General features: G+C 48.2%; 2 protein-coding genes across 3 annotated transcripts in view; both read left to right on the top strand.

The window, feature by feature from the left end:
- Positions 1-6,137, top strand: part of LOC136635475 (discoidin domain-containing receptor 2-like) — a 22,417-nt gene extending 16,280 nt beyond the window's left edge. For both annotated transcript variants that reach the window (XM_066610634.1, XM_066610633.1), the window contains exons 13-17: positions 208-329; positions 1,713-1,904; positions 3,293-3,527; positions 4,468-4,617; positions 4,820-6,137. In XM_066610634.1, coding sequence (XP_066466731.1) covers positions 208-329; positions 1,713-1,904; positions 3,293-3,527; positions 4,468-4,617; positions 4,820-4,960 — 840 coding nt within the window. In that variant the 3' untranslated portion in view covers positions 4,961-6,137. The remainder of the gene's footprint in view (positions 1-207; positions 330-1,712; positions 1,905-3,292; positions 3,528-4,467; positions 4,618-4,819) is intronic.
- A 6,084-nt stretch (positions 6,138-12,221) lies between these two features.
- NOXA1 (NADPH oxidase activator 1) lies at positions 12,222-25,070 on the top strand. Its single transcript, XM_066610873.1, has 15 exons — positions 12,222-12,365; positions 13,411-13,413; positions 14,343-14,425; positions 15,254-15,362; positions 16,215-16,349; positions 16,587-16,694; positions 17,950-18,012; positions 18,548-18,579; positions 20,339-20,471; positions 20,710-20,791; positions 21,080-21,144; positions 22,622-22,812; positions 23,023-23,128; positions 23,279-23,402; positions 24,973-25,070. Exons 1-15 carry the CDS (start codon positions 12,222-12,224, stop codon positions 25,068-25,070), a joined length of 1,476 nt encoding a protein of 491 aa, XP_066466970.1.
- The last annotated feature ends 1,663 nt before the right edge of the window (positions 25,071-26,733 follow it).

Genomic DNA, 26,733 nt, shown 5'->3' with positions numbered 1-26,733 from the left:
GGCCCACAGAACCAGAGAATACCTCTGGTTACATCCAGGAGCTCAGGTACAGCCCCTTACTGTAGGTTCAGAACCCCGCAGTGAGTTGAATCGGCGGGTCCCAAATCCACGGTTAAAAAGGTTAGACCCGTATCTATAGTGAAACGACTGGTCTGTGCCCCGAGGGGCTTACAATGTGCAATATTGATTCTGCTTGATCTTCTGTAGGTCCACCTGTGTGAAGCAGATGGTCTGCTGGAATTTCTGGGCCGTGCTTCCCCAGAGGCCTCCAGCCGGGCAGTCCTGGTAGCTGTAAAGATGTTGAGGCCCAACGTCACCAAGACAGCCAGGTGAGCAAAAGTGCTGGTCCAGACAGAATCTTCTTTCGCCAATCACATTTCCAAAGGCCTAGGTGGCATCAACCCAGGTGGGTGCTTGCCTGGGGAGGGGGAGCCTCCTGCCTCCCCATAAAATTAGGTCTATAAATATCCGTCGTGTGGGACCAGTCAGAACGAAAGAGGGTTGGGGAATTATGCATTGCTGTTAGTTTTCAGGTCATGCCAATGGAACTGTCTTGATGTTACCCAAAGGATTCTGGGAATTATAGGCTGATGGTCTGGAAATTTCTCTGTTAAGAGATCCGTGTCCTCCCCTCTACAATTCCCAGGGGAGAAGGAATGACGTTTCAGTCTAGAAAAAGAGTGCCTGAAGGGGGAACATGATTAAGACATACAAAATTATGCACGGGATGGAGAGATTGGATAGAGGGTTGTTTTTTTTTCCCCTCTCGCACAACCCCAGAACCAGGGAACACCCACTGAAATTAAGTGTTGGGAGAGTTAGGACAGACAAAAGGAAATATTCCTTGACCCAGCCTGTCATTAAGTCTGTGGTACTCCTTGCCAAAAGGTGCGGTGGTGGTAAGTGACCCAGATGTCTTTCAAGGGGGATTGGACAGATATATGGGTAGAAAAGTGCATTGCTGGTTACAAGCCGTGATGGCTATGTGCAGACTTCTGGTTCTGGTCATATGCTATCTCTGAATGCCAGGTACAAGGGGGTAGCACCAGAATGCAGGTCTCCTGTGGTCTTCTGGGCTCCCTGTGGCGTTTGGGAGGGGGGGTGATGATGGCGAGATACAGGAAGCATTTGGTTAACTTAAGTTTCTTTTGTGACCTGTTGAAGTTGGACACCACACCCTACTTTGTGTGTGTGTGTGTGTGTGTGTGTGTGTGTGTTTGTTTCATCATTTCTGACTAACTTGTGAGCTGCCTGGATTACCCCTGGTTGGAGAGACATGGCACAGAAATACCTTTTTTAAATGAATAAAATGTACACCGTCGAAGTCCAGAGCTTGCTTTGCTGAAGCTCATCATGTCTAGAACCAATCGGTGCTTGGATGAGAGACTGTCTGGGAACATTCGTGTCTGTTGTTCCATGATGGAAGAAAATGGGCTTAATAACAAAATAGATATTTTTATCCCCAGTATTCACATGTAAATGTTGACGTTTGCTGTAATAAAGCCTGCCTTGCCTCTATCTCTCTATCTCATCCATCCCTCCCTTGTCAATATTTGCATTGTCCCCAAACAAGAGCAAGGAAAGCTCAAAGTTTTACAACCTTTTGGTGGGCCACTGAGTTACAGGAAGCTGGACTAGATGGGCCTATGGCCTGATCCAGCGGGGCTGGCCTTACATTCTTATGTTCTTGATGTCATTTCTAATGTTCCCAGGAACGATTTCCTAAAGGAGATCAAGATCATGTCCCGGCTGAAGGACCCCAATATTATTCGCCTTCTGGGCGTGTGTGTGCGGGACGATCCCCTGTGCATGATCACCGAGTACATGGAGAACGGAGATCTCCACCAGTTCCTGCTGCAGAGTCAGAGCACCTTCACGCTCTCCAACAACATTCCCTGTGTCAGGTGACTGAGAGGACGGGGCTGGGTGTGATTCAATGAAGCACAGGAGTAGCCTGTTCGGAGAAGGTTGGGCAGCCATACTTTGGTGTATGGCCACTGTCTGCTTATGGAACTCATTGCCACAAGATGATCAGAAGCAACTTGTGTGTGGTAAAATGCACCTTAAAATTTGGGTGCAGCACTTCAATGGAGCAGGAAATCTGGTTTAGTATCAAAGATTTCCTGCAGGGCCGCTTCTAAGCTAGTTAGACCAACAACCCATTGCAATAATAATAATAATAATAATAATAATACAGGTATTTCTATACTGCCTTTCTTGGTCCTCAGATTTCTCCTTAGACTTTATTCAAGGCAGTTTACATAGGCAGGCAAATTTAAATCCCTGTAGGGATTTTTACAATTTGAAAGAAGGTTTCTATCTTTCAAGAAACCACAACATTCAGATGTTTCTTTCTTGATCTGGTCACACATTCTGGCCTCCATCCTCCCACGCTCAGAGCAGATGGAATAGCTCGGCTCAGCTTGCCAGCTGCTTCAAGGTCGCACGGTGCCGGTGGCCTCGAACTGGCGACCTTCGGATGTTATCTTCAGGCAAATGGAGGATCAACCCTCTAGACCAGACCTCCTGCCCAGAGATACCCCCTCCTACAAGAGGTACCTAACACCTAGTGGCAGTTTTAATAGATAACCACAACCATTTTAGTTTTCTTCTGAAATCTTAAAAACTCACTAGTGTTTGTTTATACTGATTATGTTCTGAATTTTTTTTTTTTTTACTTTACTTGAATTACATAATATGTTAACTATAGAACAGCGTAAAAATTTACCCCTCTGGAAAAGCTAAAAAAAACAAATATATAAATATATGTGTAACGTGTATTTTTTTTTAAAGAACTTTGTTGTTCCTGTAAAAACGAGTCGAAAGCTAACGGGCAATCCTATTCTTGTCTACTCAGAAGTTAGTCCCGTTGTGTTCAATGAGGCTAATTCCAGGAAAGTGTTATAGGATTGCAACCTGAGACTCGCTTTTTATTTTATTATTTTTTTTAAGATGCACTTTTAAAACACACATTTTGCTTTCCGTTCTACCGTAGAGACATCAAGTCTATAATAAATTGTATTTATACTGCTAAGATTCTACAGACCTTGGATGGGAACCTGGGGCCCTGCAAAAAATATGTCCAATTGGCTACGATTTCTGTACAGAGTCTTCACCTATCAAATGTTTATGCCTAATAAAGGTTTTGTTGACTGTTGACTGTATGTCCAATTGGGCCCTGCATCTCCTAAGGTCAGCCCTCTCCATGGTCCATTCCAGAAGTGGGGTGAGGTCAGTGGGACCAGGAAAGATCTCTCCTTTGACTGCCCCCGCCATGTCTTGCTTCTCCCAGCTGTCTCCATCTGCTGCTCATGGCTACACAGATTGCCTCCGGCATGAAGTACTTGGCTTCCCTCAACTTCGTACATCGGGACTTGGCCACGCGGAACTGCCTGGTGGGGAACAGCTACACTATCAAGATAGCCGATTTTGGCATGAGCCGGAACCTGTACAGCGGCGATTACTACCGGATCCAGGGTAGGGCGGTGTTGCCGATTCGCTGGATGGCCTGGGAGAGCATTCTCTTGGTAAGCGACACGTTTCATTTTGCATTCGTGACACGCATAAAACAATAATTGCAAGTGGTATAGACCTCGCTTTAGAGGTGGTACTGTTCCTGCTGCTGCGGGTGTCGCGGTACCCCCCACCCCCACCCCATGAGGAGCAAGAAAGGGGTGGGCAGGGAGGTTCATAAGGACATAAGAACAGCCCCGCTGGATCAGGCCATAGGCCCATCTAGTCCAGCTTCCTGTATCTCACAGCGGCCCACCAAATGCCCCAGGGAGCACACCAGATAACAAGAGACCTCATTCTGGTGCCCATGAGAGCGAAAGGGGGCGTGGCTCACATTTTCACATAGGCCACGCCCACCCAGGTGGGCTGAAGAGCAGAAAGGGGCGTGGCCAGTGCCACGATCCAGGGAAGGGAAGGAAGGGGCGTGGTGGGATCTGTGGCCACGCCCCCTGGCTGGACTGAACTGACAGCCTGCCATAAGAACATAAGAACAGCCCCGCTGGATCAGGCCATAGGCCCATCTAGTCCAGCTTCCTGTATCTCACAGCGGCCCACCAAATGCCCCAGGGAGCACACCAGATAACAAGACCTGCAAGGCCTCCTGGGAATTGTAGTTTAAGAACATAAGAATAGCCCCACTGGATCAGGCCATAGGCCCATCTAGTCCAGCTTCCTGTATCTCACAGCAGCCCACCAAATGCCCCAGGGAGCACACCTGATAACAAGAGACCTCATCCCGGTGCCCTTATTCTTATTCTTAAGGTCTTATTCTTAAGGGATAGGATTTGAACTCCAGCAAGTTCTCACTCAAAGTCATTTCTTAAGTTTTTTCGCTATTAAGTTGTTGGCGGGGGGAACAGGAATGTATCCCTCATTGATATGGGGGGGTGCCTGTACCTTGAGTTTTCATACAGTACGTCTTGGTCCATAAGGCCTTCCTCTCCATCCCCACAGGGCAAGTTCACCACCGCCAGCGACGTCTGGGCTTTTGGCGTAACCCTGTGGGAGATGTTCACGCTGTGCAAGGAGCAACCCTACAGCTGGCTATCGGATGAGCAGGTCATTGAGAACACGGGGGAGTTCTTCCGAGACCAAGGACGGCAGGTACGGGGCGTGGAAAACCGGTTGGGCGGTTTTCCCGTCAATGGGTGCGCGAGTTCAGGATACCTGTCTAAAATGCCGGTGCAGACCACCGGTGCTTGGGGCTCCGGAGAAAGCCACAAAGATGGTTCCTCCTCTTCTTCCTGTGTGTTCCAGAACACCCTCCCTGACTTCCTGACTCCAGTTCTTCTTCCTTTGCCCACAGGCCTACCTGTCTCAGCCGCCCCTGTGCCCCAATCCCGCCTTTGCCCTGATGATGAAATGCTGGAGCCGAGACATCAAGGACCGCCCCACCTTCGAGGCCATCCACCTCTTCCTGGTGGAGCAAATGGACGGGAGCATTTGACCCACCGACGAGGATGGGAGATGCTTGTCGATTTTTTTTCTTGGAGCTGCCTTTGGCTGGCCTGACCTGCTCAGGGAGTCCAGTGGGCTCCCTTTTGACCAGTCTGGGTGGACGTGGACAACATCTGAGCGAGCGACGGAGATGGCAACATTCCAAAGTTCTTTGGACACGTGGGGCGAGAGAGATGTGCGTCGCTACAGAGTTTATGTGAAGAGCCGCTCTGACAACCTGACACGGTCACCGTGTTGCGGTGGCTTCACCACCTTGGTCTGGGTTTGCGTCCTCTGACCTCTGCTCGAAGGAGGCGCCTATGGTAGCTGCTCGCTCCCTAGCCATGGTCCAAGACCCCCACAGGCCAGGGCCGCCTCCAGTTTACCTCCCTTCCTTCCTGGAAACACTGTGAAGGGTCTCTCTGCCTTCGCCCCTTCTTCTCATCCGACCTCACAAAGATGTTCCTCCATCTAGAGCGACACAAGAAACCCAGGTGGGGAAATGAGATACTTGGCCTGCGTCAGGAATGTGTTGGTTCTTGGAAGAGGTGGGTGACTTTTCTTGGGACCCTTCTTTGACGTGTCTACCTTGCTGGAAGAAACCCACAAGGAGTGCGGGCAAAAGGGGCCGGAACGTGACCTTTTGCAACAGAATTCAACAGAAGACACTGTCAAAAGGCTACATGCTGCGGATCTCTGTTAGTGATGCTTGTGACTGCGAGGTTGCGAAGGGGGCACGTGTGCTTCCTTCCACACTGGATTTCCTCTTTCTTTTTTCCTTTAAAAAAAATGAATGTTAAACGGTCATAGGAAGGTCTCTGGACTCAAGGACCCTCCATTAACCTACCAGGAAGGCATCTGTGGGGGTGGGCGACCTCCTGGGGCAGTGGGTTGACGCTGTGACTACTGCCACCGTTGCCTTCGAAGCGTTGTGAACTTGTATAGCCAACATGGACTGACGTGCAATTCATTCTGTATCCCAAATCTCGCGTGAGCGAAAGACCAAAGTGGAAGTCGAAGTCAAGGCTTGTGGGTTGGTTGTCTTGGCCTTTGTTGTAAGGGATGCCTTGATTAAGTCCTTGAATTACGGCCATTTTTATGGTGATGTGTTTTGTTTTTGCTCAGAAGCTTTTGGAAATGTCTAAAAAAATCTCTGGACCAAACCAGTAGCGTGGCAAGTGGGGGAGTGGAGGGGGCATCTGCCCTGGCCCTCAGGGGAGGTGATGAGTGGGCCACCTGATGCGGGAAGGGGGTGGTGGGGATGGTTACAGCTGGATGTCTAGGGCAGAAAACAGAGTTTAAATGTGTACTTTTTTTCTGCTGCATCTATGGCCAGTGGACGTGGAGTAATGATGTTGAAGAAATGCTTTTGGAGCAGTCTGGGGTGAGCTGGGTGGGGTATGCAAGGGAGGGCACCAGGATGAGGTCTCTTGTTGTGCTCCCTGGGGCATTTGGTGGGCCGCTGTGAGATACAGGAAGCTGGACTAGATGGGCCTATGGCCTGGTCCAGTGGGGCTGTTCTTATGTTCTTAACTACAATTCCCAGGAGGCCTTGCAGGTCTCTTGTTATCTGGTGTGTTCCCTGGGGCATTTGGTGGGCCGCTGTGAGATACAGGAAGCTGGACTAGATGGGCCTATGGCCTGATCCAGTGGGGCTGCTCTTATGTTCTTATGCACAGGTCTGATTACTTGCTGCAAGCATTAGAGGAATATAGAAAGCTGCTGTTTACTGAGTCAAGCCATTGCTCCACCTCATTCAGTGTTGCCAACACTGGCTGGCAGAAGCTCTTCAAGGATTCAGACAGAATTTTTTTATTTTTTTTTTGGTCTTACCCACCTGGTGATATTCCCAGGGTTTGAAACTTGGATCTTCTGAATGCAAAGCAGTTTCTTGTTCACTGAGCTACAGCACCTCCCTAAAGCAGTGGTTGTCGAACTTTTCTTCACCCCTTTTTTTTTAGAATGACAATCCGTCACAACCCACCGGAGTGATGTCATTAACCTGGAAGTGATGTCATGGCTGGAAAGTGACCTCAAGCAGGACAATTTTTAACACAAAAAAAACCCAAAACAAAATCAATTATGTAAATTAAAAGTTTACAATTATAAACATTTATTTAAAATCACCTCTGAACCCTCCCAAGTAGTGGCTGATCTGTTTAAAAAAAAAAAAATTCCCCAAACATCCCAAAGGCTACAATCCTATCTACTCTTACCTGGGAGTAAGCCCCATTGACTATCATTGTTAAAAGCATATACATAGTAGGCTGTTAAAAGTACGGACCTGTGACATTCCCCAAATGCAGTCACATCCCCTGGAAGCATTGAGTCTAATATACTAAAAATAAACTACATGTTAAAAAGAATGGGGACCCATCTGAAATTGGCTTGCAACCCAACTAGTAGGTCCTGACCAACAGTTTCAGAAACGCTGCCCTAGTGTTTTCATGTACCTTTTAACAGTTGTTTGATCAACAGCACACCAGAGTGCCTTAAGTTTATGGGCATAACTACACCATGAATGCATATTTAGGTGTGGTTTTATTATTTTTTTAAGTTGCTTTTATTGTCAAGCCTTCTCAGAAAGAACTCTGGGAATTGTAGTTTGGTGGGGTTTGCTGAGCATTCTCTGTTGGAGACCTTGAGTCAGGGCTACCCTCCAAAGCTACCTTTCTCAGGGTTCCCCGGGGAAGGGGGTAAGTGCTAGTAAAAGACTGTCAGTCTGTGATGCAGATGTGGCAATTGGACTTCCAATGCCTGGATGTTTTAGGACCAAAATCCTAAACGTAGCAGGGATTCTGTGGGTCCTGTTGGCGGTATGGCAACCCCCTGGGAAGACTTGGAGCGAGAATGTGGACGAAGCTGGGTCCATTAGACAGAGAATGGGGAGCCCCTTCTTTCCTTCTAAGCTGGGATTCTGGGAGTGTTTTAATTGCAACAAACTCTATGTGATCCAAACCGCAAGAGCCCCCCCCCCCCAAAAAGGGACTTCTCCTAAAGGTGGTTTAGGGTCCTGCTGTGTATTCAGGGAGCCAGGCGTGTGGGGCATAACTGGAATTTTATGTAATAGAGATTTGATGCGTACTGGACTGTAGCATTGTTAAGGAGCAAAGACAGGTATGCAAATGACTGCAGACCGCTTGGGGGGTCACCTTCTCCAGGGCTCATGTGGTGGCTGGTTGGATTTGGTGATGTGAGCATGGCCTTCCTAATCGGCAGTGACTTACCCTGCTCTTACCCTCACCCGCCTGGAAACCCCCCCCCCCATTTGTGTCATGGGTCTTAGAGGCAACCCCACTGCTTCCTGCCTTGGGCTTGGCTTTGATCTCCATGTGTTGGACAACAGATCAAAGATGTGGTGCTTCTCACGATTCTGAATGTGAAACTCGGCTGCTTCTGCTTGTCTGCGCTTCACTCCAGCTATGATCGCACTATCCCTTTTAAGCCTGTGGCCTTTTTTGTTTGTTTGCTCTCTCCAAGGCGCTTGTCTCCCCTACACTGTACATAACCCTCTTGTTGTTAGGCCTTGTGTTGGATGTCCTGGTTTCCTTTTCTCACAATCAAAACCATTTCCTTGCCAGTTACAACCTTTTGATTTTTGACATTCCACGTCCTCCTTCCTCCTCCTCCAAAGTCTGAATGTTAGTAATCATTCCATGGCAACATCTTAGTCTTTCCTAAGCAAGGAATTCTACAACCCCAGACCCTGCAGGAGGAGATGCCCAAACCATTAGGTGAGAGCTTGGTGCTGGATGAAGCCCTTGCGTGAAAAAGCACACTATCCAGGGCCATCTTTTTTTTTTTTTGTGGCAGAGTTTTTCTACAATGTCGTGTGTTTTCTTACAGTTTCTCACAACAACCCTGTGAGGTTGGACTCCTACATTCCTATTTCACAGAGAGGATTAGTGAGTCTAGAGCCACTATAGCAATGAGGTATGTATCTTTCCCAGCTTTTGTTTGTGGGGGCCAGTCATTGAACCTCAGGCCCTACAGAAGCCAAGGAGGGCTCTCTACCACAGAGTTACAGCTCCCTTTGTTCTGGGAGACGTTTCAGCACCATCAACCCCCATCCATGGCCATGTGACAAGTCAGTAGGGTTGCCACATATTGTACTGTTCCCTGCTCCTGTGCCTTTAGCTTGTTCCACAGACATAAGCGGGTGATGAATGTTTATCTCCATGCCACACGTGAAGCTGATTCCTTTAAGCACAGGAGCTGGCTGGTGTGTGCTTTTTCTGGACAGTTGGCAAGCTGAGAAGCCCATTGCACAACAGAGAAGGGCTATCTGTGGCCTGCTTGCCTTTTTGCCAGTTAAGCCATAGCCCGGAATACTGGTGGATAATCTAGCAATGATAGACAGAAACTGAACATTTAATTATGAGTGTTAATTTTGCAACTCTTTCCCCCCTATGTCTTGAGGGCCTCCTGGAAGGGGGGCATCTTCTTTCCACTTTACTTGAAGTTCGAAACTGTGGATGCATCTTTTTGTCCCAGAGCACATACAGAGTCTTGTCGTCGTCGTCCCCCCTTTTGCTACCCTTGCTCGGCTAGATGTCGTTCGTTTCTGGCTGTTGTCTGACTGTGTACATATTGTATTTAGGAAATGGCATTCAGATGTGTACATAACCTAATATATATGAATTTAACCAGCAGTTCCTCCACAACCATCACCACTTGTGTGGGGGGGATTGGTTTTGGTTTGTTTTTACGGTTGACAAGTGACCAATAAATTCTGTTGGTTTACATTTTGGTTCTTGGTTCTCCCTCACCCTGTTTCTGCAACCTCTCCCCAATCCGTTTAATTCCTTTCTACGCTTCGGACGAAAAACTGAAAACCCCAAAGCCTTGAACAGGCTTTCCACCTGGCAGTACCACATCTCACCTAACACCGGCTAGTATCAATCAGTGCCAACTTAGGAGAGTCATTCCCTCTTGTGTGAGGAGGGAATGCCTCTTCTAAAGCGGGAATACCTCTTCTAAAATGGCCGCTTCGACAAAATGTCCACGAGCCATCTAAAAGCACAATGAAGTATGCTTTTTGTCTCAAAATTGTCTTTATTCGTATGCCGATATGAGAAACCAATTGGCTGAAAGCCATACGATTTAATTGAAATGAATCACTTTCAAGTTATATATCTGGTTAGAATTAAATATGTTTATGTTGCAGGAAAACAAAAATTGAATTTAATGAGGCTCCAGAATGGAGATAGGCCTTTATGTGTGAGACAAACAGCTTAGAAATTGGGTGTTGGAGGCGCTCAAAATCTTGCTGGATGATCTCAGTGTCCAGGGATGCTGATGTGGGAGTAGGCGTGCCGTATAGAAGGCCTTCAGTGCTTGTCGAGCGGCTGTTTCGTCTCTGGGAGGGACCGAGGCTGCAGTCCAGTGAGCTGCGTACACAGTGTTTAATTTGTTTCTTTTCTTTGTACCCAACGAACAAAGCAAGGGGGGGGGGAAGGCAAAAAGTCAACGGGAATAAAATAACTCTCCGTTGGAATAACTTGGTGGAAGAGGATGACCACGGCAAGGCATAGAGAGTGGCCACGCCTGCTGTCTTTCTGACCCCTGGGGCAACTGTCCCAGTCTGCTTTATGGAAGGGAGTATTTTCTTTTGTGGCTTAGGCTTCCTCAATTTTTTAGCGCCACGACCCAACTTTTGAAACAACAGTCTATCGCAGGGCTGTCAGACTGGTTTCATACAGTAGGCTGAATAGCAGTCATGGAGCCTGCTGGGAAACCAGAAGTGACACCATTAAGCAGGAAGTGGCATCATTAAACAGATGATGCCCAGAAATAAGCACTTTGTTCTCTCGTGGAAACTCATGAACTGCAAAGGACAGAAGAGAAGATGTGCAAGTCTTGATCATATTTTCAAGATATGGGAGAGCCCAATGTTCACACTGGGAGAGCCCAATTATATTGGGCAGGGGGTTGATAAATGACTTCTGGAGCAGGGGCACATTTAGCACATGGACCTTATGTTTGACACCTCTGATCTATCATAACCCACATAGCCTTACTAGACCAAAAAAAGGGGGGACGACACAAAAACCTTAACCAACTTCTTATTTATTATTCTATATATATAATTTAAAAAAAAAATGCAATCCCATCTTCACCTTGTTCTAGTTGGAAGCATTGCAAAGTGACCAAAAGAAGGCATTGTCTGAGTGGGTGAGATAAAACCTGGAAGGTATGTGTCTGATGCCATTGGAACATTGCTACGTCAGGACTCATCTTTTTTGTTTGTAGCTGGGGTTTTATGTAGGATTTTCTCCCCCTTTATTTCCTTTTTTTGCGTGGTAGCGTGTGCAAAAATCACATTTCCAAAACTCTTTGTGACCCACAGTTTGGGGAATGTTGACCTCCAGGAATTGAAACTTTAAGGGATGGAAAATGGGAGCGCACGGGAAGGATAGAGTGGTTAGAGAGATGCTCTTTACAATCTCACATGACACCAGAACCAGGGGACATCCACTAAAATTGAATGCTGGGAGAGTTAGGACACCCAAAAGAAAATATTTCTGTACTCAGCATGTGGCTGGTCTGCGGAACTCCTTGCCACAGGATGTGGTGACAGCATCTGGCCTGGATGCCTTTAAAAGGGGATTGGACAAATTTCTGGAGGAAAAAAACCATTACGGGTTACAAGCCATGATGTTTATGTGCAACCTCCTGATTTTAGAAATGGGCTATGCCAGATACAATGGAGGGCACCAGGATGCAGGTCTCTTGTTATCTGGTGTGCTCCCTGAGGCATCTGGTGGGCCCCTGTGAGATACAGGAAGCTGGATGAGATGGGCCTATGGCCTGATCCAGTGGGGCTGTTCTTATGATCTACAGGAATTGCAGCTTTAAGGGATGGAGTAGAGTATTGGGAGACACACACACAAGTGTGTGTGTTTTACTCACAACAGTAGAACTGTCCCAAACATTAACAGATATGTGATTTCTAGTGCATACTAGAAATCTGGACATTGAATAGGGGGGGGGGGGAAAGCCACCACACAGGTACAACCACTGATCTGAGACCTGAACAGACAAAGCTTTGTCCAGACACAGTTTCCCAGCCAGGATGACTCACTCTTGGCCTTCATTTCCTTGTGCCCCACATAGCGACAGGGGCTGAGCTGGTTTGAACAGAGGATGCTTGACTTCCTGGTTTGTACCTGTCTGAAAGGAAAGCAGGCAGGAACAGATCAAGCAAGCCCCACGCAGCCAGGCTTTTAACGCAAGACGGGCAGCCGTTCCCCACACAGTGTGACGATACGATGGCGTACCGGGAGCTGGTGAAGGAGTGGCACAGAGGTGTCTTGGCTCTGGAGAAAGGCAACTGGGAATCTGCTCTAAGGATCTTCGGCTGCATTGAAAATCCTTCCTCCAAGATTGATTTCAACATTGGCTGCGTACATCTCGCAAGAGGAGACCTGGGGCGTGCTCTGGAGGTGAGCGATGGAGCCGTCTGCCACATAACAGTACTCGGCCTGAGTTCCCCACTTCTGCTCAAGCAAAAGGCCAGGGGTGGCCAAACTGCTTGACTCACAAGCTGCTGACATATACAGACATGCCCTGTTATCACCAGGGGTTCTGTTCTGGAACCCTGCACATGCCCAATCTTGTCTGATCTTGGAAGCTAAGCAGGGTCAGGTCTGGTTAGTACTTGGATAGGAGACCGCCTGGGAATACCGGGCGCTGTAGGCTTCTACCATGATCTCGGAAGCTAAGCAGGGTCAGGCCTGGTTAGTACTTGGATGGGAGACCGCCTGGGAATACTGGGTGCTGTAGGCTTATACCATAGTCTTTTGAGACTGAAGGTTGCCAACCAACCAACCACAGATAGCCAAAACCCGTCCCCACAGTCTGGACCCTCTGGAGGTGAGAGGAGCCCTGCTTTCCTCCCCTCTAGGGGGTCCTCTGGGCTCAGCAGAGGCCGTAGACATCTGTCCACGGCCTCTGCCAGGCTCAGACCGAACTTTACAGCTCAACACGTAACTTCCGGCTTCCACAGAGAAACCAGAAGTGAAGTTTTAAATGCCTTAAAAGGCATTGGGAGGCCTGGAGAAGCCCTCCAGGGGCTTGTGCAGAAGGGACGTGTGCAAGGGGGCCCTCGGAACGGATCCGTGGATAACTGAATCCACATATATGGGAACCCCCTGTAATGTGTGGCTCTCAGAAATACTTTGGCTGAACTCCTTTTTCCATCACAATTACTATAGTGGTTCTCAATCTTTAGGCGCCTGTGAAGTGAACCACTGAGGCAAAAATAGGAATTGTCATGGACCACATGCAACCCCAACCCCTTCACACAAAAAAATACCGTTAAATTTGGTCATGCGTGGGGGGGAGGGCTCAGTGAGACACTGGAATTGCCAGCTGTGGGCGGTCTGTTCTCTGACCTCTCCGGTGGTCTCTGGGGTAGCTTCTCCCCTAAGTGAGTGCTCCCCCACCGGACCACTGGAGAGAGTGGAGAATGGACTGCTTGCAGCCAACATTTCTGTGCTGGTTGCTGCTGTGAGTGGTCTGTTCTTCACCCACCTGGTGGCTTGGAGGCATTGTGGAGGAACCCTTGGCAGTCAGAAATGGCCAGGCCTCACCCTCCCCGAGGCAGGGAGGTGTAGGCAGGCATCGGAGATGGGCTTCGTTAGGGTCTCAGGAACCGCTCAGGGGCGCTTGGCTAGTACCGGGTACCTGCTGGATGTGTTTTCAGATACTTGTCACGCTCACGTAGTTGTTTAAAAGAAAGCCATGTAGGACGTGCAGCTAACAAACGAAGAGACCCAGAAGGAAGACGAGCTGCCTCAGTTTTACAAGAGTTTGTGAAATTTTCTTGCTTGGAGATGAAAAAAAAACAAACCTGTGTGTAACCATATCGCGGAGGCATCAGTGATGAGCACATTTACAAGTTCTGGGTGAAGTGAGTCAGTGGCACGATCTCTCTGCTCCCAGAACTAGCTGGTACCAAACCATCACACTTAAATGAAATGATGAAGTACGTTTAAAATCACCCCTCTGAGCATGCGCAGAGTGTCTTTCATGATCAAGTAGCTGGCACGCCTGGAACGAGAAACAATCAGTGTTTCCGGGACTTGGGAGTATCTGTCTTTTTTTTATGGAGGCTATAAAGACTTTTAACAGCCTTGAAATCTCAACTCTTGGGATGGTTTCTGATTTTACTATGCAAATACAACCAGGGCTGGCCGTACCCTCCAGCGGAATGAAGCAATAGTTTCAAGCAGCAGATTCTGGATGGGATACCCTTTTCCTGGCTGCAGGAGTCTTGATGCCCACCCTCAGCTACTGTAAAAAGCAGAGCAGCAGGAATAAATTAAAAAGTTGGCAACTTTATGGTTAATTTTGTCATCCTTTTTTTTTTTTCCCCCCCTGACCCTCAGGCATTTGAGCGGACAGTTTCCAAAGACCGTTGCCTAGCTGTGGGCTTCTACCAGAGAGGGTACGTCTGCCTGCGGCTGGAGAGGTAGGTGCTTTTTTGCGGCTAGTAGGGAAGAGACTCGAACTCGTGAGATGGGATCTCCAAGGCATTCCTTGGGGGAACTGAGGCACAGGAACAACATGGGGGCAGGAGACGGAACAGGCTGCAAGCAAAGTGTTGGAGCACTTTTTTTCCTGGATCAGCTCCTCTGCAGCAGAAACTCGCCACGTAGGTTTCTGCCTTCCCGGCCTCCCTGAGCTAGCAAAAGCACCAATTGAATGTCTGCCTGTCCTGCAACTTGCAGGTCAAAAGGGGTAAAGGGATCTGTCCTATGAGTGCTACAAGACCCCAACAGCCTTGTGTGTTGGCAACCTTCAGTCTCGAAAGACTATGCCATTCTCACGACATGACCGAGCCAACAGCCTATATCTCAGTGTATCCGACTGGCTGTCCAAGACCTCCAGAGGCAGCTGGCCAATTGCAGCCCCCCTTCCTCAATGATGTGCCCTCCTCTCACTCCCCAATGCTCACTCAGCACTCTCCTTACCTCACATTTCCTCTCCCCCCCATCACCTGTCTCTTTTCTGACCCAGAGAACAGGAGGAGGAAAAGTGGAAGCAAGTAAGCTGATAGAGATGGGCACCCCCCCCCCCATCTTCATGCTTCAGTTGTCCTCGTTGATGGGCTGGCTCTGTCTTCATATCCCTCCCCTATCTCTGTTGTCTTCCTGTGTCCAATCTTAAACTGTAATCTCCTCTGGGCAGAGAGTTTGCCACCTTTGGTGAAGTTGCATGCGCGCACGGATGGTGCTGTATATGTCGCCCATAAAAGCAAAACTCTCTCTCCTGAGCCCAGTTTGTTGCCCCGTGGCAGGTACGAAGAAGCCCTCAATGACTTCCGGCTGGCTCTGACTCACCTCAGAAAAAACGCGTGCATCGATTACAAGCAGCTGGGTCTGAAGGTGGTGTTGTGCGTGTGGGAGGTACGCAGTACCAGGGAAGTGTGTGTCTGTTTCGCAGAGGGATGGCAGGGCCACCAGGCCAGTATGGCCTGGCTAGTCTAGGCTTTTGTAATAAAATACAACTGCAGCACTTGCCTACCTAGCGTGAACTCTCCTATGGCTTGCTCGGAGCTCCTGTGCCTTTCATTAAACATTTCCTGTGTTGGCAAGTTCACCCCCTTTTTGTTGCTTCAAACGCTTATCTCCCTAGACTTACACGAGCTTGCAAACTGCAGGAGCTCAACTCTTAGAAGGGCAGTTAGCAACTACTGGATATTTGAATAGCCGTCTTTCCATTGTCCATGTTTTCATTGAAACCTCTGTGGGACCCACCAGAAATGGTCGCGACCCTCCAAATGGGTCCCGACGCACAGTTTGAGAAACTCTGACGTAGCCCACTAATTGCTCCTTGAAGAGTCCCTGTTAATTAAACCCCCTTACTTGCCCCTGCTTCTCCTCCTGAAGAAGAGTCCTGTGTGACCCCCGTAGCTTGCATTCATCTAAGACTGTCTTGCCACACAATGGTTGGCAACCTTCAGTCTCCAAAGACTATGGTATAAGCCTACAGCACCTGGTATTCCCAGGCGGTCTCCCATCCAAGTATTAACCAGGCCTGACCCTGCTTAGCTTCCGAGATCAGACAAGATCGGGAGATAGTGTTCAGTATAGGGAGCTGGTTGGCAACCTTCAGTCTCCAAAGACTATGGTAGAAGCCTACAGCATCCGGTATTCCCAGGCGGTCTCCCTTCCAAGTACTAACCAGGCCTGACCCTGCTTAGCTTCCGAGATCAGGCGAGATCAGGCATGTGCAGGGTAACAGTTGTTGCCACACAGGTGCTGTACAATACGGCTGCAGCCCACTGCCGACTTGGGAACTGGCAGGATGCTTGGCAAACGCTAGAGGAGGCTATTGGACAGGATCCTAAGGGCCAAAACCCACACCTGGATGGCGCTCTGGAGCGAGTGCAGGTAAGCAGGACCTTCTCCTTTGATGCCAACTTGTCCAGTAGGGAGTTATAAAGACCTTTTGAGACTTGGAGGGGACTCCTGTGCCGGTGTGGGGATGGGGATTGGTGTGGAATTGAGCCTCCAGCAAACTGGGGTTGTGCACTGGCCAGCCGCTCTGAACGATGGCATACCAGTTTCCTTCCACCCATTTATATGGAGAAAAAATTATCTTGTTTCGGATGGTCTACCTTGCTGTAGAAACAGGTCTTCCTGGAGCCCCGGAGCATCCCTCAGGGGGAGTTTTTCAGACCCCAGAAGAAAGATGTGGATGAACTGGAATCGAAGGACTTTCTAGGCCAGCCCAAGGTAGGTCTTCCCCTTCCACAATCGCAAGAGAAGTAATCGTACAAGCCTACAAAATTGAGGGTCAGAAAAAAAACCCTTTTTCAAAATTGATGGTGGTTTTATATGAATTTGGGGCGCTGATTCCAAAAGCGACATCGGTTTTTGCCCTTTCGTGTTGAGTTTCAGAGATACCGCATGGATTTCTTGAGTCAACGGCTCAAGCAGCTTCTTCGTGAGGAAGCTGGGACGTAGGCTTCCTCACAAGGAAGCTGCTCAAACCGTTCTCTCAACGAGGCTGTGCCATATCTCAGAAACCCAACGTGACGGGGCAAAACAGATGCCATTTTTGGAATGGCAGGAGGTCTGGTCTAGAGGGTAGAGCCTCCATCTTCCTGAAGATAACATCCACAAGGTCGCCAGTTCGAGGCCGGGAGGATGGAGGCCAGAATGTGAAGCCAGATCGGAATGAAACACCTGAATCTCGTGGTTCTTGAAAGAAAGAAAGAACCTTCTTTCAAATGGTAAAAATCCCTATTTAATAAGGGATTTAAATAAAGCCTGCCTATGTAAACCGCCTTGAATAAAGTCTTGAATAAAGACCAAGAAAGGCGGTATATAAATACCTGTTATTGTTGTTATTATTAATCGGTACCCCCAAAATACCCAGGAATTGGTTTAACTTTTAAGACAGCAAAAATGTTGTATTGGCCTGTATTTTCATTATGTTTGCTGCCTATTTTTGGTCCTGTTTTGGACCTTTGTCGTACCCCAGAAGCTTCTAGGATGCCACAGTATCCTGCAGTAGTCCTGATCATTACAAGAAGTAACAAAAAATCAGGCTTAGACCCCCCCCTCCTCCCTTGTGCATTTGCTCAGATCCCATGTCAGGAGCATCTCTGATGTTCACAGGGAGCTCACCTTTCTGTAATATGGGTACCCGAACCTGGAACATCTCTGATGGTCATGGGTAGTTCACCTTTCTATAATGTGGGTACCTGAGCTTGGATCACAGAGAGCATGCATAAGTAAAGATTGTCATTAGCTGTCTGAGATCACTGGAAGCTTCATGGCCAGGGGGGGGGGGGGAGGTATATGAACCTGGATCTTCCAGGTCTACCTCCCAAACCACTACACCACCCTGGCTCTTCCTTCCCAGATCCAGGGAGGAGGAGAGAAGAGAGAGGTGTTCCCAATGATTCAGCATCAGAAGCTACCATCTAACTCTTAATCCACAAGTTTTTCTAGAGCTGTCATTCTATCTCTCTCCCACACACAGGTCATCTCCTCGGCTTTTGAGGATGATACGGAGAGCGGTTTTCCCAGAGTGCAGCAGTCCCAGGTGAGCAGGTCTGCAGGTACTCTCAGGCTATCTTCCCAGGGATGGTTGTGGGGTAGGGCCGTGTCCTTTCCCCGGCAGAACCTCTCCGTCTTTCACATTTTGCAGGGCAGATAGATGTTAGATGGTGAAGCCTTCTGCAAGCATGTCTTCCTGGCCCAAGACCTCCTCCCACCAAGTTTCCACCTGGATGCAGTGCCTCTCAAAGACACACATGAGTTTTGCTTGTGTGGTCAGAGGTGGCCTTGGTTGATCACTGGTTCCATAATATATTGGAAAACCATTAGCAGAAAGCAGGAAGCTGCCAATTCTTGGAAAATGGGTGGGGGGGGGGGAATCTGGGCAGTGCTGAGTGATAAAGGAGGCAGAGCCAGGAGTTGCCCCAAAATTACTTCATGGTAACCTTTCTCACCCATGTGCCTGAGAAAAGTAGCTGGACAAACAGCTTTGGGGGCAAAATGGAAACTTTAACAGGGAGGGATGGGTGGGGGAAAAATGTTTGTCTATCCCTTGCAAACACAGCCTGTTTTGTCTGCAGGGCAGTTCTAAGCCTGGAGAAGATCCTTCAAGGTGCGTGGCCATACTGGCCTTTGTCTTGGTCCATCCCCCGGAACTTGTGCTGTCATGGATACTCTGGGCCCAGGGACCTGCTTTGCCCACAGAAGGTCCAGGTTCCGTCTCCACCAAAAAGGGTGGAGATGAGACCATGAGGGACCAACTGTCAGCCAGAAAAAATGTGCTGCTTCCAAAGATTCCTGCTCGATCAGATCAAAGTGATCTAGTACAGCCATCCTGCCTACCAGCTGACCTGATGCTTTACTGGAAACCCCCCAGCTGGGCGAAAAGGCCTGCTGTCCTCTTCTGTCGCTCCCCATGAGCTGGTACTCAGAGGTAGACTGTCACTGGAGGCTCCGTCTAACCATTCAAAGATTGCAGGCTCAGCCCACGACAGCCTCTCTGGCCCCAAGAACCCCTGTTAGACAAACCCAGAAGAAATTGACAGGATAGACTCAATATGAGGGCAGCTTCCTCTACCGCAGTTTGCTGGAGTGCTTTCTCCCAGCTCAGTGGCCTAGCAAATGCTCACCCATTCATCCCTGGCATGGCCTGATAAAAGCGTCCCAGGTAGCAATTCTGGGGCTGTGTCCAGGGCTCGTGAGAACGGGGTTCAGGGGGTAAATTACACCTAGAGCCAGGATCAAAAGGGGGGCTGGGAGCCAAAGGAGGGGGCCCAGAAATTCCCTGGGATCTCGGCTGGCCTCATGGAGAGCAAAAGATGGAACCGGGGCCAACTGGCAGGAAGATCTGGGCTCAGAGACCATTCTAGCTGTAGCCACCCTCCCCTCACCCTGTTTCATCCCTTCCCCACCCCATTCCATCACCACCCTTCCCCCACCCTGTTTTGACCCCCCTCTCCTATTTGGAAGGGACCCAAAAGAAACTTTGTACCCCCTGATAAAATGAGTGGAACTTAATTTTCTTGCCCTCACCAACCTTCCCAAAGTGCATGGATGTGCTGCCATCTGCTGGCCAGTGCATGCGGTGAGCGTCACTCAGGCTTGATGTGCGGAAACCACAAGCAGCTATCCTACTTCAAGACGGGAAGGGCTGTGTTTCAAAGCTGCCAACTTTAGCATTGAATTGCCTGGGCTTTGGTCGACATGCTCCTATGCGTTTAGTTGGCATCGTTGACTGACGATGTTCCACAGGTGTGAGTTCCTTGCTTACCGCCTGCCCATGCTAGGCAAAGCTTGGTGGTGTTGGCCAGCCGCCTTGACAGCTTCAAGGGCAGTTAGAGTTGAGCAGCTTCCTGGCAGCTGGTAGCTCTGAAAGTTCTGTGCTGTGACTCCCCAGGGTTCAGGAGCCATAGGTAAATCCATGGAAGAGGAGAAACCCATCAGTGAATGTTAGCCACAAGAGAGCTATAGAGCCTCAGGGGTCTGGGATGCATGCAGAAGGTGCCAGGATCTTGGAAGCTAAGCAGGGTCGGGCCTGGTTAGTACTTGCATGGGAGACCGCCTGGGAATACCGGGTGCCGTAGGCTTAGACCATGATCTGGGAAGCTAAGCAGGGTCAGGCCTGGTTAGTACTTAAATGGGAGACCGCCTGGGAATACCGGGTGCTGTAGGCTTATACCATGATCTCGGAAGCTAAGCAAGGTCAGGCCTGGTTAATTCTTGGATGGGAGACCGCTTGGGAATACTAGGTGCTGTAGACTTATACCACAGTCTTTCGAGACTGAAGGTTGCCAACCAGGATCAAAACCATATGTGAAACCAAAACAGTGTTGCTGCAGGACAACTTGCTCACGCTTCCTCTTCCTCCCCAGCAAAGGTGACCATGGCTCCCTTGGCCTCACAGCCCCATATTCCCCTGAGGAGAATGGCCTCAAAACTGCCAGTACCCTTCAGGCCTCATCAGCTGGCCTGAACAGCCACACCACAGGATTCAACGAGAGGCGGGTAAGTACAGAGTCAGAAGTTCACATATTGTCCACCCTGACTGACGTGTCTCTGCAGGGCTTCATAGAGGGGTCTTTCCCAAGTTACCCTGCCTGGAGAATCTGAGGAATTGAATTTGGGGTCTGCCTACCTGCAAAGCAGCTGTAGCTCCTTGCCACCTCCTGGTCTTGCCCGCCCTGCAAGGAGAGTGGCAAGACACCAGGCAAGTTGCAAAGCTACCTCTTCTGTCTTTTCACAGAAAGTTGGTCCAGGCCTCCCTCTGCCACCCGGAAAAGTGGCCCCCAGCCAGCTCCATGAGAGACAAAAGGTGCAGCTCCCAGGTCAGCCACAAGCTGGAAATGGGTGGGTTGATATGGGGCAGAAAGGATTGTAGAACTTAACTGAACCAAGGCGCTCCACGTCTCCAGGAAATGTGACAGAATAGACCCCAGTCTTCCTTCTGCCCCTGCTTTAATGCATTTCAGAAGCTATTTGGAAATCCAGTGTATTCCTATGGCTTATTTGAACAGGGACTTCTCTGTTCCAATGGCTATCATTTCATTTCAGGATGTCCCCTGAAGGAACGGTGGCATCTCAATGACATGAAATAGATTTGCTTTGCTTTGCAGAACTGGCAGAAAGAAAAATAGATCAGGAGGACGCTAACAGCACCCACTCTGGAAGAGCCTTGGAGGTGAGACGCTCTCACTGCTGTCACCTAGCAAATATCTCAGTCCTACAAAAATCCCTTGAGCGATGGCCGCATAGACAGGCTTGCAAAAAAAACTTGATCCGTTTCTCGTTAATGAGGCAGCCCTAAATGAAGAGCCTTAAGGTTTGAAGGAATGAGTTAGCCAACCTTTTCATCACCCGTGTTTTCATTGGAGGCTCTGTGGGACCCATCAGAAATTGGGTCCCAGCCCACCAAGTGGATCCTGACCCACAGTTTGAGAAATGCTGCTTTTAGCTACTGCAAAGGCCTCAGGGTGAGATGATCCATGTGAGAGATATGGAGAAACAGTCTCTTTTGCCACAGAATCTTATGTGAATGGTTGGCTTACTCAATCTACTTCAGCGTCTGCTAGACTAGAGACAATTTTCAAATGAGTTATTTGTGGGGTATTTCCCCTAACTAATCAAAGCTCCCCCCCCCTTTTTTTTTTGCACTAGGCTCTTTCAATAGTATGAAATAAACAGTTGAGTCATTCGAAGAGCTCTAGTGCGTATCGAGATTCTCGTACATCCAATAGGGTTGTCATATCTGATGAACTGCGGTCACAGAGACCAGGCAGTGACCCAAGATACTTCTCAAAGAGGGCTTGGCCTACAGCCCAAGCTTTTGGCCTACTGCTTCCAATAAGATGTTTACAGAATCTGCCTCTGCAGGATTCTATGCTGAATTTCTTCCTTACCAATTCTGTTTACCAGAGCTGGATGCAAAATCTTGCCTAGTCAGCTAGGTGAGGAGGCCTTCCTCATTCCTTTCCTGTCCCGTCCCCCCCTATAACACCGAATGCTATTAAAAATTAAAGGAAGCAAACCCCCTCCAACAGAGGCCCTACAAATCTTTATGTTTTTACCTTGTGCAATCGTAATTTATCATTTTTCTAAGTGAGAAAACACACCAGTTTTATATTTAAAAAAACCAAATCGGGAACGGCTGGGGGATTTTGTCCTGAACAGAGACAGAGTGGTGAATTTTGAATTGCAGGAGCTTATCTTGACATTCTTCCCCCCCCCCCGCCCCAAAAAAACCACCATTAAGACAATGCAACAGCAACAAAATCAACTCTAAATGTTTATCAACTTTAAATGATTTTCTTGTTCTTGGCTTTGAATGGGATGTTTAGTGTTTTTCTTGTTCTTGGCTTTTTAATGGGATATTTTTAAGGTTGTCTTATTGGCTTTTTAGGAGATTTCAATGTTTGTTTGTTTAATGCAATTTTATATTTGTAAGCTGCTTTGAATGCCCTTCAGGGACATAAAGGAGGGTATAAATGTGTCAGCAAATACATGCCTCTGTTATAGTGCTGGCTTCTGTGACCGATTCCTACTTTGAAACCGATAGCACTGACAGATCTCACTCATTTCACCCCACCCTCTTGAAGCCTATGAAACCCCTCTATTGCTCTGCACTGTTTCAAAGACCTTACTGTGCTCCATCTTCCCAGAGCTCCCTGGCTCTTGAGGACATCCCTCCAACCCAGCGGGAAGACCCACGCAGTGATGGCGATCCCATTCTGCTGAAGGTCCATGGGTCCTACGTCATGAACATCAAACTGAGCATAGCCCCGTCTCTGTCTGACCTCCGGGCCCTGTTGCAAGAGGAATGCCACCGGCAGGCACAGCAGATGACCCTGGGGTAGGTGCCTTCACCCTCCTACCCTCCACATCAACAAATGAGTCTTGCGAAGGGCCTTGCACTATTTTGTGATAGGTAGAAATCCAACTGGTGAAGTTCTGCCCCACCATGCTGTTGCAGAGATGGGAGAAGCCTCGCCAGCTGAATTTCTCAAAGGGGAAAAAAAAGAGATGAGACATTGCTCATGGCTTTGTCCTGGCCCCACGGCAGGTACAAGTCTCCAGGCAGCAATGAATTGACCCTGATTCACAGTGATGAAGAGCTGAGGAATGTCTGGCAAGGAGCAGAAGGCAGACATCTGACCCTCTGGAGCCAGGTAGGTGATCGGTTTCCAGCTCTGGGCTGGGGGATCCTCTTTCACCCCAGGGCCCCCCCAAATCTGGCACTAACAAGAAAGATGTGAAGCCACACACACACACACACGCACAGAGCATTGAAGATTCAAACTGTTTTGTGTGTTCCAAAGAGCCAAGGTACCAGTGCAAACAGACCCGTGCTCTACCAGATGCTGGCACGCCATTCATACACGGCGCAGGGACCAGAGGACCTGAATTTCAAGGAAGGCGACAAGTTGGACATCCTCTCTGAAGGTAGCTTATTTTTTGATTCTCAAGCACTGGTGGCTGCTGGGGTGGCACAGCCCTTTATTAAGCAACAACTCCGGTATAAGGAGGAGATCTCGGCCAATTCAGCTTCTAGCACAGGAGGGAGAATGTCCCTTTGCGAGGCGTCTGTCAAAAGGGTCCTCTCTTTTCCCTTCGCATCTGGTTCCTTCTGCTTGAATTGGGGGGGTGGGAAGATGAGGTGGTAGAGTGACCCTTAATGAAATCCACAAGTGTCTCAATTCTCCCCCCCCCCATCTTACCCAAATGCAAGCCCCTTCTGAAAACAGACACTGGGGGGAGGCAAAAGAGAAGCCCTGCTTTTATTTCTGGATGCACTGGTTTGATTTTTAGACTGCTTTTTAAGAAACCAAAGTGGTATACAAAATAGGCGAGAGTAATAATTATCTAGATCTGTGATTCCCGAACTTTTTAGTACCCGGACCCACTTTTTAAAAAACACTATCCGGACCCACTTTTTAAAAAACACTATCAGGACCCACCTACGTTTACCAGACTTTTTTTTTTTTTTTTCCAAAGGAGATTTAGAAAGAAATAAAATTTCATTCATTCATAAGTAATAATATTCAGAAAAAGACCCTTAAAGTTTAAGGGTCTCTCTTAAATCTCTCTATATTTACACATGCTTGCAAACTGCAGGACCTCATAAGAACAGCCCCACTGGATCAGGTCATAGGCCCATCTAGTCCAGCTTCCTGTATCTCACAGCAGCCCACCAAATGCCCCAGGGAGCACACCAGATAACAAGAGACCTCATCCTGGTGCTCCTTGCAGGGCAATTAGTAGCTATCTTGCAAAGCTCTTTGTAGGGCAATTTGCAGCTAAAGTGTCTGATTTTTCAATAGTCACAGGGCTTGAGGCAATTAGTTATTTGCTCTTTCCATGCTCCTTTGGGCTGCGATCCACCAGTGGGTCCTGACCCACAATTTGGGAACCACTGAAGAGGTGCTTGTTTCCAGTGAGTAAGATAGGATTACAGACTAAGTCTTACTGAATACAATGGGCTTACTTCTGAGTAAAGAGAATAACATGGTTTTCAAATGACTCTGTTAATAGCTGTATCTTCCTAAAATAACCTTAAAGCTAATAAATGAGTGGTTCTCACACATATAGCACTGGGACCCACTTCCTGGAATAAGAATCTGTCAGGACCCACCAGAAGTGATGTCATGGCCAGAAGTGACATCATCAAACAGGAAAATTTTTCACAATCCTAGGCTACACTCCTACCCACATTTATCCAGGAGTAAGTCCCACTGACTATCATTGTTAAAAGCATATATATAGTAGCTTGTTCAAAGTACAGGTCTGTCACATTTCTCCAAATGCAGTCGCATACCATGGGAGCATCAAGTCTGCTATATTAAAAATAAAATATTGAAATGAATAGGGACCCACTTGAAATGCGCTCGTGACCCCAAGTTTGAGAAACACTGTAATAAACAATTCCAGAGTCGGGAACTCTTTGCCAAATAAAAGCTTGTTTTATTTTCCTGGCAAACTCATGCGTTGCCGTGCCTGGCTTGTGTTTTCACAGTGAATGAAGAATGGCTGGAAGGCCGCTGCGACGGAAGCGTGGGTATTTTCCCAAAATGCTTTGCTGCGAGAGATGGCGCCAGTAAATCCCCCTCATAGAAGACAAGTTGTCATCTCAGCATGGGCTCCGCATGTTGTCATCGTCCCTCCGGCGCAAGCTGCACACCCTCCTTACCCCTTGGACCAGAACTTTACAGAATTGGGTTTTATTCCATTTTGTTGCTTGGGTGTTCAGAAGATTAGAACACCAGAAGGACCCTGCTGAATTTGATCAAAGAGGGGGGGGGGGCAAGACCCATCACGTCCCTGTGCAAAGCTCATAAGTCAAGCATGAAGATAACCCTCTCTTGTTGCTGCCACCTAATATAATAATAATAATAATAATAATAATAATAATAATAATATACAGTATTTATATACCGCCTTTCTTGGTCTTTATTCAAGACTTTATTCAAGGCGGTTTACATAGGCAGGCTTATTAAATCCACGCAGGGATTTTTACAAATTGAAAGAAGGTTCTTTCTTTCAAGAACCACTACATTCAAGGTGTTACACTCCGATCTGGTTTAACATTCTGGCCTCCATCCTCCCATGCTCCGAGCAGATGGAACAGCTCAGCTGCAGCTTGCCAGCTGCTTCAAGGTCGCACGGTGCCAGTGGCCTCGAACTGGCGACCTTGTGGATGTTAATCTTCAGGCAATGGAGGCTCTACCCTCTAGACCAGACCTACCAATACTGGTCACTCCAAGGTAGACTGCCCTGGACAGAGAGGTTCCCTTGAGACATCCTGCCCAACAGCCATTGGCCAACCTTCCTGAATTTGTCCAATCCCCTTTTTAAAAGCTGCCTGAGCCTACCAAGAGAGAGCCTGCAACTCTCCAAAGAAGCGAATGGGCTGAACTGCTTTGCATCCAGTACACTGCCCTACTCCACAGAAATAAAATTGGTCCAGATTTTGCTCCATGTTCTGTGCCAGGCCTTGATTTTCCAGGTCTCTCTTCACACAGATATCTCGGTGTAACAGAGTCCATTGGGCAGCCTGCAATTCTTGGTGTGTTGTTCCTGCAGAAGTCATTATTCACATGCAGGGGCAGAGGGACTGCGACAAATGGGAAGCCTGGTTAGAATCTCCGTGCCTGCCTGATCCCATTTTACAGCTATCCAAGTTAGGGAGGGGGTGGTCGAGAGAAGCGTCACCCCATTGCAAACTTGCTTCTCCACCATCTGGCAGGCAGAGGTAGATTGCACCTGAATAGAGAGGTTCCATATAGCTATCAAAGTTAGTGTTGGCAACTGGGGATTTTTATCAGAGGGGGAGGTATAAGAGGGCAGCTTACCAAGCAGGCAGGCAGGTGTTTGAAGGCTTTACCTGCCTGAAATAGGGATGTATATTCCTGCTCAAGTCCACAGCACAGGGACTATGTTTCTCAAACTGTCGGTCGGGACCCACTAGGTGGGTCACAAGCCAATTCCAGATGGGTCTCGGTTCATTTCACGGTGTATTTTATTTCCAGTATATTAGATGATGCTGTCAAAGTGACTGCATTTGGGGAAAGGTTGACAGATCTATACATTTAACGAGCTACTAAGGACATGCTTTTAAGGGCTTATTCTATACATGTGGATAGGATTTTTCAGCCTTTGGGATGTTTGCAGAATTTTTTTAAACAGGTCAACAATAGCTTGGGAGGATTTAAAGGGTTCTTTAAAAAAATGTATTTAAAATAAACTTATACTTACTGTAAACACTGGTAAGAGTCTC

Source organism: Tiliqua scincoides, chromosome 16 (genome assembly GCF_035046505.1).
Source record: "Tiliqua scincoides isolate rTilSci1 chromosome 16, rTilSci1.hap2, whole genome shotgun sequence".
NCBI classification, from domain to species: domain Eukaryota; kingdom Metazoa; phylum Chordata; class Lepidosauria; order Squamata; family Scincidae; genus Tiliqua; species Tiliqua scincoides.
Note: the sequence above shows the minus strand (reverse complement) of the source record. Positions and strands in the feature narration are given on the sequence as shown.

Coding starts and splice junctions, on each gene's coding strand:
- NOXA1 (XM_066610873.1), top strand. CDS start 12,222: ATGGCGTACCGGGAGCTGGTGAAGGAGTGGCACAGAGGTGTCTTGGCT. Junction 14,426..15,253: donor GTCTGCCTGCGGCTGGAGAG/GTAGGTGCTTTT, acceptor GCCCCGTGGCAG/GTACGAAGAAGCCCTCAATG. Junction 16,350..16,586: donor GCGCTCTGGAGCGAGTGCAG/GTAAGCAGGACC, acceptor ACCTTGCTGTAG/AAACAGGTCTTCCTGGAGCC.